The sequence below is a fragment of the Pogoniulus pusillus genome, chromosome 6, assembly GCF_015220805.1.
Source record: "Pogoniulus pusillus isolate bPogPus1 chromosome 6, bPogPus1.pri, whole genome shotgun sequence".
NCBI classification, from domain to species: Eukaryota; Metazoa; Chordata; class Aves; order Piciformes; family Lybiidae; genus Pogoniulus; species Pogoniulus pusillus.
Genome location: NC_087269.1, coordinates 41,502,283 through 41,515,114, shown reverse-complemented (window position 1 = coordinate 41,515,114; position 12,832 = coordinate 41,502,283). Strand labels below are relative to the sequence as shown.

Here is a 12,832-nt window from a genome sequence, read left to right as displayed (position 1 = left end):
CTTGTGTGGTCACAGCCTCCCAGTGTGGTGGGGGCTGCAAGTGACCTCTGGACATCATCCAGTCCGACCCCCCAGCTAAAGCAGGGCACCCACAGCAGCTTGCCCAGGGTCACAATGTCCATGTGGGTTTGGAATCTGTCCAGAGAAGGAGACTCTACAACCTCTTTGGGCAGCCTGCTGCAGGGCTCCAGCACCCTCACACCAAACAAGCCTACTTCTGTTCAGGTGGAACCTCCTGGGTTGCAGTCTGTGCCCACTGCCCCCTTGTCCTGTCACTGGGCACCACCGACAAGAGTCTGGCTCCCCCATCTTCTTGCCTTCCACAGGTCCTTTTGCTCTTGTTGAGCATCAATGAGATCTCTTCTCAGGCTGCTCTTCTCCAGGCTCAACAGCCCCAGGGCTCTCAGCCTTTCCTCCTCACAGAGATGCTGCAGGCCCCTCAGCATCTTTGGAGCCTGCCCTGGACTATCTCTGGTAGTTCCCTGTCTCCCTTGAGCTGTGGAGCCCAGAACTGGACCCAGGACTCCAGCTGTGGCCTCATCAGGGCAGAGTAGAGGTGGAGGAGAACTTCCCTCAACCTGCTGTCCACACTCTTCTTCATGTACCCCAGGAGACTATTTGCCTTTCTGGCCATGAGAGCACATTGCTGGCTCACGGGGAACTTGTCCCCCAGCACTCCCAGGTCCTTCTCCACACAGCTGCTTCCCAGCAGGTCACCCCTCACCTGTACTGCTGCAGGGAGTTGTTTCTCCCCAGCTGCAGGACCCCACACTTGCCTTGGCTGAACTTCAGGAGGTTCCTCTGGTGTGGTGAGTTCCTGCAGGGGATTTGCAATCCACGGGATGGTCTCTGCTGCTTTCCTTCTAGTGCTGCCCGAGAAAGCTGTTGAGTTGGTGTGGAGGTTGTGTTGTAGCTCTGCTTGCTGGAGAGCTCAGAGGAGCGACTGGCCAGAAGGCTCTGAAAAGACAGGCACGTGCTGGCAGCAGCCAAGTGACTCTGGTGTCAGTTGGCGTTGGGTGGAGGGTTGCCACAATTAGACTGTGATTTAATTAGAAGCAGTGTTGGTAGTTCTGGATGCAGCAGAACATTCAGCAGGTTTGCATTGCCATCTGCTGGGCTCCCGTGCAGAGCCAGGGGAGCACAGAATCATGGAACAGTAGACTCATGGAGTGGGTTGGGTTGGAAGGGGCCTTAAAGGCTAACTAGTCCAAATTCCCTGCCATGGGCAGGGACATCTTCAACTGGTCCAAGTTGCTCACAGCCCAGTCCAGCCTGGCCTTGAACATTTACAGGGACGAGGCCTCCACCACCTCTCTGGGCAACCAGTTCCAGTATCTTACCACCCCCATTGTGAAGAACTTCCTGCTGATGGCCAACCTAAATCTCTCCTGCTCCAGTTTCAAACCACTGCCCCTTGTCCTATCACCACAGGCCCTTCTAAACAGTCCCTCCCCAGCCTTCCTGTAGGTCCCCTTCAGACACTGAAATGAAGCTCTAAGGTGTCTTTGGGGCCTTTTCTTCTCCTGGCTCAACAACCCCAACTCTCATCCTGTTCCCATAGGAGAGGTGCTCCAGCCCTCTGATTATCTTTGTGGCCTCCTCTGTCCCTCCTGGGCTGGGGTCCCCATAGGTGGATACAGCACTCCAGGTGAGGTCTCCCCAGAGCAGAGCAGAGTAGCAGAATCCCCTCTCTCAGCTTGCTGTCCTCACTTCTTTGATGCAGCCCAGGATTGGCCTTCTGGGCTGCAAGTGCTCATTGCTGGCTCATGTGCAGCTTCTCATCCTCCAGTACCCCCAGGTCCTTTTCTGCAGGGCTGCTCTCAATCTCCTCATCCCCCAGCCTGTGTCACGCAGTCACAGTCTGTTAGGGGTTGGAAGGGACCACCAGAGATCATCGAGTCCAACCCCCCTGCCAAAGCAGGACCAGCTAGGGCAGGTCACAGAGGAATGCATCCAGGTGGCTTTTGAAGGGCTCCAGAGAAAGAGACTCCACAACCTCTCTGGGCAACCTGCTCCAGTGCCCTGTCACCCAGGTGTCAAGGACTGCCCCAGCCTAGGTGGAGGACCTTACACTTTGCCTTACTGAGCCTGATGAGGCTCTGCTCAGCTCAGCTCTCCAGCCTGTCCAGGTCCCTCTCCTGATGGCACCCATCGCGTCCTTCGGGCTTACCAAGCGCACTACTCCCCTTGGTGTCATCAGCATGCTGCTGAGGGTGCCCTCTGTCTCCCTGTCTGTGGCACGGGCCAGGGCATTGCTAGGGTGTTGCTGGCATGGCCCTGTCTGCTATGTCTGCTCTGATAGAATCATAGAATCAACCAGGTTGGAAGAGACCTCCAAGATCATCCAGTCCAACCTAGCACCCAGCCCTAACCAATCAACCAGACCATGGCACTGAGTGCCTCATCCAGGCTTTGCTTGAAGACCCCCAGGGACGGTGCCTCCACCACCTCCCTGGGCAGCCCATTCCAGTGCCAATCACTCTCTCTGTGAAGAACTTCCTCCTAACACCCAGCCTATACCTACCCTGGCACAACTTGAGACTGTGTCCCCTTGTTCTATTGCTGGTTGCCTGGGAGAAGAGACCAACCCCACCTGGCTACAGCCTCCCTTCAAGTAGTGGTAGACAGTAATAAGATCACCCCTAAGCCTCCTCTTCTGCAGGCTGCACACCCCCAGCTCCCTCAGCCTCCCCTCACAGGGTTTGTGTTCCAGGCCCCTCACCAGCTTTGTTGCCCTTCTCTGGACACCTTCCAGCACCTCAACATCTCTCTTGAATTGAGGGGCCCAGAACTGGACACAGCACTCAAGGTGTGGCCTGAGCAGTGCTGAGTACAGGGGCAGAATAACCTCCCTTGTCCTACTGGCCACACTGCTCCTGACGGGAGCCCTCTCTGCCCAGCTGCTGACGGTCAACCCCGAGCACCGCTTCTCCTGCCTGGCCGACGTCCAGGCCTCTGCCTACCTGTCCGGCGTGGTCTGGAGCGACATCAGCGCCAAGCGGCTGGAGCCAGGCTTCGTCCCCAACGTGAGTAGGGATGCTCAGCGTCCTGCTGCTGCGCCTGGGAGGCACTGCTGCCTTGGGCAGAGGCTCTGTGAGGGAGAAGCAGGCTGTGGGGGTGCTGGCGGGGGCAGGCGAGTGCGGCGGCTGAGGTGCCGGGTGCTGTGTCCCGCAGAAGGGGCGCCTGCACTGCGACCCCACCTTCGAGCTGGAGGAGATGATCCTGGAGTCCAGGCCCTTGCACAAGAAGAAGAAGAGGCTTGCGAAGAACAAGTCGAGGGATAACAGCAAGGACAGCTCCCAGTCGGTGAGTGCTTTCTGGGGTGGTGGCCAGCCAGGGAAAGAGGCTGAGCTGCTGAAGCTGGGGAGGGGGAGCAGTAGTTCAGGAAATGGGGAAGGGGCTTCAAAGCCATGGAGGTGAGGTGCTGAGGGACTTAGAATCATAGAATGGTTTGGGTTGGAAGGGACCCTAAAGATCATCCAGTTCCAAACACCGTGGCATGGGCAGGGACAGCTCCCACTAGAGCAGGTTGCTCAAAGCCTCATCCAGCCTGGCCTTGATCGCACCCTGGGAGGGGCAGTCATGACCCCTGTGGGCAGCCTGAGCCAGTGTCTCACCAATCATGGTGTAGTGATGAGCTGGCAGTGCTGGGTTAAGGGTTGAGTTTGATGACGTGGAAGCTCTCTTGTAACCAAACCCATTCTGTGTCTCTCTGACAATGGAGTAACTGCAGATTGATTTTGGTTAAAAAATCTGCCCGAGGTGTCCTCCCAACAACCAGATGTATGTAACAGTGATAGAACTCTCTCACAGTACCCTGTGCTTTGGCAGAGGAAGGGACAAAGAGAGGGCTGGGCACATCGATCAAGAATCATAGAATCAGAGTTGGTTAAGTTGGAGGAGACCTTTAGGGTCAAGTTCAATCATTAATCCAGCACCGCAAGATCACCACTAAACCATGTCCCTCAGCTCCACAGCTTTGAAACCCCTGCAGGAGTAGAAACTCCACCACTGCCCTGGACAGCCTGGGTTAGCCACTGACAGCCTTTTGGAGGGGGTAGAAATTGTTCCTTGTCTCCAACCTAAACTATCCCTGGAGATGTTCAAGAAGAGACTGGATGAGGCACTTAGTGCCAGGGTCTAGTTGACTGAACAGGGCTGGGTGCTAGGTTGGACTGGATGAGCTTGGAGGTCTCTTCCAACCTGGTTGATTCTATGACTGATCTCTGATGTAACTTGAGGCCATTTCCTCTTGTCCTATCACTTGTTACTGTGTAGAAGAAAAAAGCCATGGAGGTAGTGAGCTGTCCCCATCATGTGTCAGCTGAAGCTCCTGGTGGCTGGAGCTGTGAGATGCTGATGGGACTGCTTGATGCCTGTGGTGTTCTTCCTCAACAGGAAAATGACTATCTCCAAGAATGCCTTGAAGCCATCCAGCAAGACTTTGTCATCTTTAACAGAGAGAAGTGAGTATGTGGGGCATTTTTTTAAAGGAAAATGACTCTTTGACCTGACTTCCCTTGGGAACCAAAGTGCCAGTGCCTGAGGGCCAGGAGCATCTCGCTGCTGCCATAGCCCTGGGTGGCTGATGGCCACTGAGGAGATCAGGTACTGCATCTCTGACCAAAAGAGAGACAAGCTCAAGGGTTATTAATGACTGCTGCTACACAAAATGTACTGCAGGGAGACTTCTGGGGTTCAACATATGTGTGGGACACTGCTGCAGCTCCTCCACTGCATCTTCTCATCCATCCTGCTTGTAGAGAGTGATGCACTGGAACATGAAAGTAAGGAACCTGCTACAAAGGTGTGATTCCACACTGACCTGCAAGGCTTCAGCATTCAGCAGCACTGCCCACACACATCTTGGCCATGAGTGCCTGGTGCTCCCTGCCACCCACCATCTCTGAAGGGGGCCTGCAAGAAAGTCAGGGGGAGACATTTGACAAGTGCTTGCAGTGACAGGACGAGAGGCAATGGTTTTCAGCTGTAAGAGGGGAGATTTAGACTGGAGATGAGGAAGAAATTCCTTACAGTGAGGATGGTGAGACACTGGAACAGGTTGCCCAGGGAGGTCCTGGATGTCCCCTCCCTGGAGGTGTCCGAGACCAGGCTGGATGAGGCCTTGAGCAACCTGGTCTAATGGTAGGTGTCCCTGCCCATGGCAGGGGAGTTGGTTCAAGATGATCTTTCAAGTCCCTTCCAACCCAAACCATTCTGTGATTCTATAACCTTCAAGGTCTTCTCCAAACACAGTGGCTGCAGGGCAAGTTGTCACAGCTGCTGCCCCTCGTTTGAGCACACAGCCAGGGGAGTGCTTGGTTCATGAGTAAGGCAGGAGACAGGACCTTTAAGATGATGGAGTCCAACCACTCCCCAGCTCTACCAAGGCTCATCCTGCACCATGTCTCTCAGCACAACATCTCTGCAGCTTCAGAACACCTCCAGGGATGGGGATTCAACCACCCACCTTGGGCAGCCTGGGCCACTGTTTCAGAACCCTTTCAATGGTGAAGTTTCTTCTAATATCCAACCTAAAACGTCTCCTGGTGCAGCTTGAGCCTATTTCCTCTTGTCCTACCACTCCTTACTAGGGAGAAGGGACCAACCCCCACCTGACATCAATCTCCTACTGGGGAGATGTAAGGAGCCAGAAGGTCTCCCCTCATTCTCCTTTTCCCCAGGCTGAATGACCCCGGGTCCCTCAGCTACTCCTCACCAGACCTGTTCTCCAGACCCTTCACCAGCTTTGTTGCCTTCTCTTGCCCCTCACCAGCACCCAGTACAGGGGGACAGTTGCTGTCCCAGTCCTGCTGGCCACACCATTGCTGATCCAGTACAGGATACTTGTGGCCTTCTTGGCCACCTGAGGATAAGCTGGCTCACAGTGTCAGAGTGTTTCAGTGTGCTTAGCTGTGTCCCTGTGCTTCAAGTGCTCTGGAAAAAATCTGCTGTGGGCACCTCTTGAGGTGCAGTCACACTCACTGCAGAGCACCTTCCCACCACACTCTCTGTGGGCTGCCAGCTCTGGGGGTGTCTGTGTAATGCCTTCTCCCTCTGCTCTGCTCCACACAGGCTAAAGAAGAGTCAAGAGCCAACCAGTGAGTCCATGTCTCACCCTGAGCCCACCGACGAGGCTGAGACGGAGGCTGAGGCCTCCAGCTTGAACATGTGCAGCTCTGTCTGCTCCTCGGCAGGCAGCAGCTAGGCTGGGCAAGGGCCATGCCAATAACCCATCCTCAGGGTGTGCTGAGCACCTCAGGCTGTCCTCTGCTGCCACCCGGGAGCGCCAAGGAGTCTCTCAAAGCTGTAGCAGGAGAGGTCTAGTTCCTTCAGAAGAGGCTCCTGGATTGGATGGCTCTCCAGCTGGGTACCCGTGGTGGGTGGAGATCCTCGCCGTGCCACTTGCCAAAGAGATGGATCAGCTTCTCTCCTTGTTCTTTTGAATGCCAGGTTGCTGAGCTGCTCATGGTTTGAATACAGCCAGGTGACAAGAAGTGACATCCTTGGGTACAGCCAGGAGGACACGGAGCAGGTGGCCAGGGAGGAAGGCTGAAGGGATGCTTTCGGTTCTGCTTTGGTGTCTTCTGCTCACAAGGGTTGCTTCGGGGACAAGCCACCTGCTGCATATGTTGGAGCAGCCCCAGGCTGTGCTGGGTAGCACCAGGGTAGCCTCCTGGAGTCCTGAGCTGTTGGGATCCTGCAGCAGAAGGGTATCCCAGGCACCTCCTTGTCCTCTTCGCACCTGTCAGAGTTTCTTCCCCTTCTTGGGGCCAATAACTCTTTTCTTTTGCACTCCCTTAGTTATCCTGGGGCTGGGCAGTGACCAACCCTGTGCCAACGTTTGCTTCCCTCGCAGAGCTGCTGCAGAGGTGAGGAGCTGTGCCAGAGGCGCAGGGCTGAGCCTGTTTCTCTGGTTTTGGAGGACACAGTGTGACAAAGTTCAGGTTTGACAGGAGGCCAAGTGGGTTGCCTTGCAGTGCTGCTGGGTTCAGAGAAAGGAACATCTGATTTCACCCTTCAGTTGACTTCATTTTCCCTGTCCAGAGCTGTCTAAACCTGACCTGTTCAACGTCTGACCCAATCAGGCCCTCTCCTGGCCTTGGTCCATCTGTGGACATTGCCTTTCTTGTTCCACAAGCCTTCACTCTCTGAGCTGCTTGATCTGCTGTAGAGTGGCTTTTGGTTGCTCCTGCTAAAGTCCAGCCGTGGGTCCTGCTGCCACAGAGGCTTTGCTGGGACTGTGTTCACTTCCAAACCGCCAACATCTGTCGCTGCCAGATGTGAGGAGGGTGCAGGGTTCTGCTGCCCTGCTGTACCTTCATGAGGCAGAGGTGGACAGAAGAGGTTTCTGCCAGGACACAAATGGAAGGTGAAACGGGCATGGAACCATTCCATGTGAGAAAGGACATGGGGTGTGCATCTCCCACAGGTTCATGTGGAAGTCAGCAGGTGGCTGCATGCCACAGGACCGAAGTGGCACAGAGATCTCCGAAGAAGAGCTCAGGTCCATGGGCACAGCTCTGATACAATGGCACAGTCATTTTCAGGACAGAGTCAGGTGAAGCTGTTAGATGTGGCAGCTCTCACCAGAGTGGGCAGCATCCAGCACCAGCGAGGGACCAGGGTCACAGTGGAGGGCTGCAGCCTCAGCCACACGTTCTTCAGGGCTATGGATGGCCCTGGTGGAGGGCTGCAGCCTCAGCCACACGTTCTTCAGGGCTATGGATGGGCCCTGGTAATGGTGGGGAGCAGCTCCTGCTCACTGTGTGGGCAACCCCATCCTCGTCCCTCCGCTACTCTCATGTCCCCTGTGCCACATGCCAGGGCATCCAGCTCTGTCTTGGCATGGTGAGTGTACCTTGGCTGCCAGCTCCAGTGGATGCCTTGGTGGGCTCAGCTCCCACCACACCAGAACCATGCCCATCAGCAACAGACACTGGTGCTGGCCAGGGGACAATGTAGCAGTGACACAATCCTGCATCATAACAGGCTCTGGTTTGCTTCTGAGCAGAGCATCTGACCACCCTGCAAGGAGCAGAGACCCACCACCTGTTCTACCAGCACTCAGGTGGGGCAAGCAAAGCAGGAGGAGGGGCAAGCCCAAGTGTTTACTGAGGAGTTAGCAATCAGAGATGATGTCCCACTGGTGTGGAGAGGCTTTCTCACTCCCTTGCACTGTTTGCCATCTTTCTGTGAATAATGACAGAAGTTTGGGATCTCAGCATGACAAGGAGCAGAACTTACTTATGGACCAAACCTTCCTGAGATACAGGTAGATCCTGTTCAGACAGAAGCTCTTGGGTGGCAGTTTGGTAGGACATGTCTAATGAGAGGTCCTTCAGGGATTTTTTTGGGACAAGTAACAAACAGCCCTTGAGGCTGAGGTGGGTGTGAGCTGCCTCACCCCAAACCATCTCCATGTTGGTCCTTTTGGTTCCCTTTTCAGCACTACTCTTCTTGGGTAAATTGAGCCAAATGTCGTCAGCAGAACTTGGCAGAATTTGGGAGAGCTGCTGGGGAGACACCAGGTAATGGCTCTACCCCAGCTGACTTTACAGGGGAGAAACTCCACTTGCTGCTTCTACCTATTCCCCAAACTTGATCATTGAGAGGAGCAGGAGGACACTGAGCTGGCATTCTTGTGCTGAGTGGAGACACTGTGAGTAAGGTCAAACTGGAGTCACTCACCTCTGACCTGAAGTACTACAAGGTGTAACCTGACCAGGGACCAGGTCTTGTTGGTGCCTGCCCCTGCCTAGACCCTGGAGAAGAAATTACTGGGAAATGGAGGAAAGATAGGAAGGAAATTTGGGTTTGCTTCATTGTCCCTTGGGCTTCAGGCATGGGGTTCTTCAGTCCCCACTGTGCTGCTGCTCTCTGGGCCCTGTTGCTGTGTCCCTGTCACAAACCTGTGCTGGCTGAGCTGAGCCTGGCCCTGTCACAGAATGGTTTTGGTTGGAAGAGACCTATGGGGTCATCAGCTCCAAGTGTCAACTGCCAGCTCACCACCAAACCATGTGCCTCAGCACTACATCTTCACAGCTTTGAAACACCTTCAGAGATGGGGATTCTGCCCCTGCCCTGAGCAGTCTGGGCCAGGCCTTGACAACCCTCAGAGGGCAGAAATTGTTCCTCATGTTCAACCTAAACCTTTCCTGGGACAACTTGAGGCTATTTCCTCTCATTCTACCACCTGATACTAGAGAGGGGCAACCAAGCCCCACTTGCCTCCAGCCTCCTTTCAGGTAGTTGTAGAGAGCCATGAGGTCTCCCCTCAGCCTCCTTTCCTCCAGGCTAAACACCTCCAGTTCCCTCAGCTGCTGCTCACCAGACCTGTTCTACAAAACTTTCACCAGCATTGTTATCCTTTCTCTGGACCCTGCTCCAGCCTCTCAATGTCCTTCTTGGTGTGAGGGCCCAAAGCTGACTGCAGGATTGAAGGTGCAGTGCCAGTGGTGCCCGGGATGCTCCCTGCCCTGGTGCCACTACTGCTGGTGCAAGCCACGTCCCCGCGGCTCCTTTGAGACACAGCCCATCTAAAGGTGACCCCATCTGTGCTGCTGCAGGAAGTGTGGTGCCAGCAGCAGCCATCTGGCACAGACCAGGCTAAGGGTGGAAAGAGATGTCTGGGAGGGGGGTGTCCAGTGGGGGGTCCACCAACACAATCCTCTGGTGCTGGTGTCCTCGAAGGGAGTCCTCAGCTACCACTGGTGCTGCTGGGGTGAAGGGTCATCTGCCAAATTCTTGGTGGGTACATGGTGTCAGGGGCAGCTTGCTAGGGCTGGGACCAGCAGATGATGTTGGGCACAGTGAGGACACCAGGCTGATGCAAAGGGTTCTCTGAAAGGGCCCTTTCTTGGGGCTCAATGTGGGATTCTCAGCACTGCTCCTCTCTCTGTTGCTCCAAGTGTGAGCAAACCTCACGGTGAAGCCGTGAGATGCTCCTAGCACCAAATCCTACCAGGCAGAAGGAGAGGGCAACAGAGCTCTGGTTGCCATCTCCAGCACAGCCAGAACCCAATGAATTCCTGCAGCTGAGTCTTTGAACCCAGGCACGTTTTGTATGACAGATTTGTATGGGGCATGACCTCGCTCACTCTGCAAAGTCTCCATCAGCTGCTCACCTTGGTTCTTTTCTCACCTCTGTTGTCTTCTCAAGTTTTCCAGGGTTGCCCATTTTTCAGTCTTGCCATTCAGTTCCACAAACTTCACTGAGAACTTCGTGTAGAAAACAAATGCTGGGTCAGGTCCTGATGTGTCTCCTGTTGCCAACTCTTTATTACTTTGTCCCTTGCCAAACAAAAAAACAGAGAGTCATAAAGCAACAGCCAAAAAAAGCCAAGGGCATGACCTTGGCGTTGGACAATGCTGACATCTGATGCCTTGGTTGCACTTGGAGGTACCTTGTTGTTTATGTTGAACCATCCCTGTGGTTTTACAGCATGGAAGTTCTCCCACGCACCAGACCAGTTCAGTTCTGCCAGAGCTGTGTTTCTGCAGAGGAGCTGTGGCCTGTTTGCAGTAATAAATGTGTGTTTTTACCACTGCCAGTGCTCGCTGTCATTTCTGAGTCGTGGCTCTGCAGGAGAAGCCACAGAATCCTGTCAGAAGTGGATGTTTGCACACAGAACCATAGAACGCCAGGGGTTTAGAAGAGACCTCTTGAGATCAAGTCCATCTGCCCTGCTAAAGCAGGATCACCTAGGGCAGGTCATGCAAGAAAATGTTCAGGTGGGTTTTGAAAGCCTCCAAGAGACAGAGGCTCCATAAACTCTCTGGGCAGCCTGCTCCAGTGCTCCGTCACCCACACTACAAAGAAGTATCTCCTTATGTTGAGGTAGATCCTCCTGTGGTTCAGCTTGTACTCATTGTTCCTTGTCCTATCACTGTGCACCACCAAAAAGAGCCTGGCACCTTCATCTTGACACCCACTGCTCAGCTATTCATAGTCATTGATCTGGTCCACACAGCCTTCTCTTCTGCAGATTGAACAACCCCAAGACTCAGTCTTTCTTCATAACAGAGCTGTTCAACTCCCCTGAACAACCTCACAGGCTCCACTGGACTCTCTCCAGCAGATCCCTCTCTGTGTTGAACTGGGGAGCCCAAAGCAGGGCACAGTATTGCAGGTGTGATCTCACCAGAGCAGAGCAGAGAGAGAGAAGAACCTCCCCAGACTGCTGGCCACCCTTTTCTTGATGCACCCCAGGATGCCATTGGCCCTCTTGGCCACAAGGACACATTGCTGTCCCATGGATCACTTGCTGGCCACTAGGGCAGTCTTTCTCTATGGAGCTGCTTTCCAGCAGGGCAAGCCCTAGTCTGTACTGGTGCCTAGAGTTGTTCCTCCCCCTATGCAGGACTCCACACTTGTCCTTACTGAACTTCATCCTACCCAAACTAAGACTCTGTTTAGACAGAGGACCTCCTCAGGAGGTGCTCAACAGCCTTGGTGCAATTGCAGGGGAACACAAGGAATAGGATTGACTGTAGAACACGTGGCTGCCTGCACTGCCAGGCAGGGCTGCTGCAGGAAGCACTGCAGCTCACTGCATCAGGCTGGGAGAGGAAGATCAGGTCAGCCAAACAAACCCCCCCCCCCAAACATCCCTTCTTTATCTGGGTGAATGCAGGTGCAAACACTCAGCCCTCTTGAGCCCATCCTTGATTGGTGCCACCAGAGCTGCTGAAGGGTACAAGTCCAGCGTCCACCACAGCTCCTTTGTTCTCTTCCTTGTCCTCTGCTTTCAGACCCAGATGGAGGCCAAAGCCTGCCATTGCCAGTGGAGAGGCTGCATCTCACACATGCTGCAGCAGCTCTGGTGGCATCTGTGACACACAGAGATGGGGTTGGTGGTGACCTAGTGGGCAAAGTCTGACCATGCTTGTGGCATTTTGCCTTCATCTGCAAACAGAAGGTTTGCCACTGACCCAGTAGCCCCTGGCAGGTCTCAACAGCAGGGTGGGACTGTGTGACTCCCAAATCCCAGCCTGGTGGGGCTAGAAGTGACCTCAGGAGATCATCCAATCCAAACTCCCTGCTAAAGCAGGGGCACCTATAGCAGCTTGCTCAGGATCACCATGGTCAGGAGGCATCGGAGTCTCGCCAGAGAAGATGCTACCCCTGGGCACCCTGCTCCAGAGCTTCAGCACCCTCACACCAAAGAACTTTCTCCTCATCTTCAAATGGAACCTCATGAGTTCCAGTTTGTGTCTATTACTCCTTGTCCCGTCACTGGGCACCACTGACAAAAGTCTGGCCCCATCCTCTTGCCCCCTCACAAGTCTTTTACCTTTTGCTGAGCACTGATCAGATCCCCTCTCAGGCTGCTTTTCCTCAGGTTCAACAGCCCCAGGGCTCTCAGCCTTTCCTCCTCACAGAGGTGCTGCAGGCTCCTCAGCATCTTTGGAGCCTCCACTGGACTCTCTGCAACAGTTCCCTGAGCTGGGGAGCCCAGAACAGGACCCATTACTCTAGATTCAGACTCAACAGGGCAGAGTGGGAGAACCTCCTTTGACCTCCTGGTTACACTCTACTGCATGTATGCTGGGACACCATTCTTGGCCACAAGGGCCCATGGCTGGCTCATGGGGAACCTGTGCCCCAGTGCTTGCAGGGCCTTCTCCACAGAGCTGCTTTGCAGCAGGCCACCCCTTACCTGTACCACTGCAGAGGTTTATCACTCCCCAGAAGCAGGACACTCCTACAATCGCTACCACTGAGCACCCAGCCCTCCCCCCCAGGCAACCTACCTGCCATTTTGCAAACCTTCATGCATCGACTCCCCAACAAAGATGCCACCAAGGTGGACTCAGCTGGGGGAAGCAC

General features: G+C 54.6%; 1 protein-coding gene across 3 annotated transcripts in view; it reads left to right on the top strand.

Annotated features, from left to right (window-relative positions):
- The window catches only part of STK32C (serine/threonine kinase 32C), a 77,733-nt gene extending 70,060 nt beyond the window's left edge, over positions 1 to 7,673 (top strand). For all 3 annotated transcript variants that reach the window (XM_064145370.1, XM_064145369.1, XM_064145371.1), the window contains 4 exons: positions 2,901 to 3,026; positions 3,175 to 3,306; positions 4,399 to 4,466; positions 6,076 to 7,673. In XM_064145370.1, the coding sequence (XP_064001440.1) occupies positions 2,901 to 3,026; positions 3,175 to 3,306; positions 4,399 to 4,466; positions 6,076 to 6,208 (459 nt within the window). In that variant the 3' untranslated portion in view covers positions 6,209 to 7,673. The remainder of the gene's footprint in view (positions 1 to 2,900; positions 3,027 to 3,174; positions 3,307 to 4,398; positions 4,467 to 6,075) is intronic.
- The last annotated feature ends 5,159 nt before the right edge of the window (positions 7,674 to 12,832 follow it).